At 37.0% G+C, this 1,842-nt stretch overlaps 1 protein-coding gene across 1 annotated transcript; it reads left to right on the forward strand.

The window, feature by feature from the left end:
• Window positions 1-301: 301 nt before the first annotated feature.
• Window positions 302-1,414, forward strand: LOC121963713 (interferon-induced protein 44-like; the record flags this gene model as incomplete). The annotated part of the gene is made up of 4 exons (XM_042513973.1): window positions 302-451; window positions 569-740; window positions 854-954; window positions 1,086-1,414. Coding segments are annotated over 4 exons (585 nt in total), but the record flags the coding sequence as incomplete, so codon positions are not given.
• Window positions 1,415-1,842: the final 428 nt, after the last annotated feature.

Here is a 1,842-nt window from a genome sequence, read left to right on the forward strand (position 1 = left end):
TGTTAAAGATAAATCTAGCACACAGTATCTTGCCTAGAGCGTGGAAAGTGGTCTGGCACAATTTTTAAATACATACACACATACACCTATTTTTCCCCCACTTGTATGCACATTGCAGTTCTGTTTTTATTTTTTTAACCTATCAGTCATTGCTTTGTTCAGCTTTTGTTTTGTTTAGTTTTATGTGTATGTGACATCCTGCTGTTTCCTTGACAGAAGCAATGTATTTATGACTGTAAATATTGCAGTTTTACCTGGGATTGCTAAACTGATGCAAATAAATACACCCTTTGATTCACAGTACACAACTTTTAAAATCCACAAAGACCCTGAGAGCTATTACTCGTTTATTTTCAATGACATCATGGGCTTTGAGCAAAAGACTAACAAGGGAGTGAGCGTGGAGGACGTTGTACTGGCCCTGAGGGGACATGTGATGGAGGGTTACAAGGTGAAACCCTATTTAAGTTATCCTTTTTGCCTCATATGCTTTCAACAGTTGTTTAGCTCAAATATGCATTGCGTTGAGTCAGATGCCACTTAATACTAATACTAAATTCTTCTCTAGTTCCTTCCTGAAAGCCCATTGCAGGACAGTGATCAAGGTTACAAGTCATCACCCACTCTGGCTGACAGAGTTCACGTTCTGGTTTGTGTCATTCCTGCTGGATTGGTACCTTTAATAAGTAAAGAAGTTGTGCAGAAGATGAGAAATGTCAGACTAGCAGCCAGTGAAATGGGTAAGAGCAGACAGCACAATACTTATTAATCTGTTTGGAATAACGGTGCCAGATTGTGTTAAAAATGCCAGCAAAAAATGCATAAAATACTAAATAGGTTTCTGTGTTGACAGGGATACCCCAACTGGCTATTCTCACCAAAATTGATGAAAGCTGTCCAAAGGTAAAAAAAGATGTCATCAAAGGCTATAAAAGCAAGTACTTAAATGAACAGGTTGGTATTTATTGTTAGATTTAATATCTTTAATATCTTTACTTAAGTTCATTTTTTTCAGAATTTCAGCTCAGAAACCTCATTTTGTCACCACTTTGCTTTTTCTGACCAATTGAAATTTTGTTGCTCAGGTCGACAAATTCAGCATGTTGCTGGGCATACCACCAAACTGCATCTTTCTTGCTAAGAACTACAATTCAGAAGTCGGCCTGAATGATGGCATTGATACGCTGACATTGGGCGCGCTGAGACAGATCATTAACTATGGAGAAGACTTTCTCAACAACCTGTAGACCTGGTTACTGCTGACACAAACCTTGCACAATCAAGACATGAAAAAATGGTTTTATTGAAAAAAATTAATGTGCACACATCTCATAATTGTCTGGCAGTTCATATTCTAAATGTATACGGTAACCCACATATTTTTCATGAACTTTGTTACAGGCTCAGTCGAAACATCTTCAGCTGCCGCTGCCGTTGGATAACATTCAGTGGTTATTTTACTGTCACTCATAACAGATTAAATGGAGGGATAGAGAGCAAGTGCGCCTTAGTTATCTTTAAAGATTATTACTGGTGCATATTGGCACGCACTATCCCTCGTGTTTAGTTATTGTGGCTTCTTCTGGATTTACTTTTGGGAATATTTTCTTTTAGCTTTTGACAAAGAGCGATTTAAATGCCTTTCTATGAACGTTATCATGACTCATTTCCAGAGCTGTCTGGCATTTGACTTAACTTTTTCAAATAAATTTAATGACTCTTTCTGTGACTAAGTAGTATACTCGGTATAACGGGCTATTTTTGTTATATATAAGAAAAATCTCTTTAAATTTGAACACAAATGATGGTCTGGTTGTCTTAAACATGTAAACACCTAAACTA

The sequence above is a fragment of the Plectropomus leopardus genome, unplaced genomic scaffold, assembly GCF_008729295.1.
Source record: "Plectropomus leopardus isolate mb unplaced genomic scaffold, YSFRI_Pleo_2.0 unplaced_scaffold12222, whole genome shotgun sequence".
Lineage (NCBI taxonomy): Eukaryota > Metazoa > Chordata > Actinopteri > Perciformes > Serranidae > Plectropomus > Plectropomus leopardus.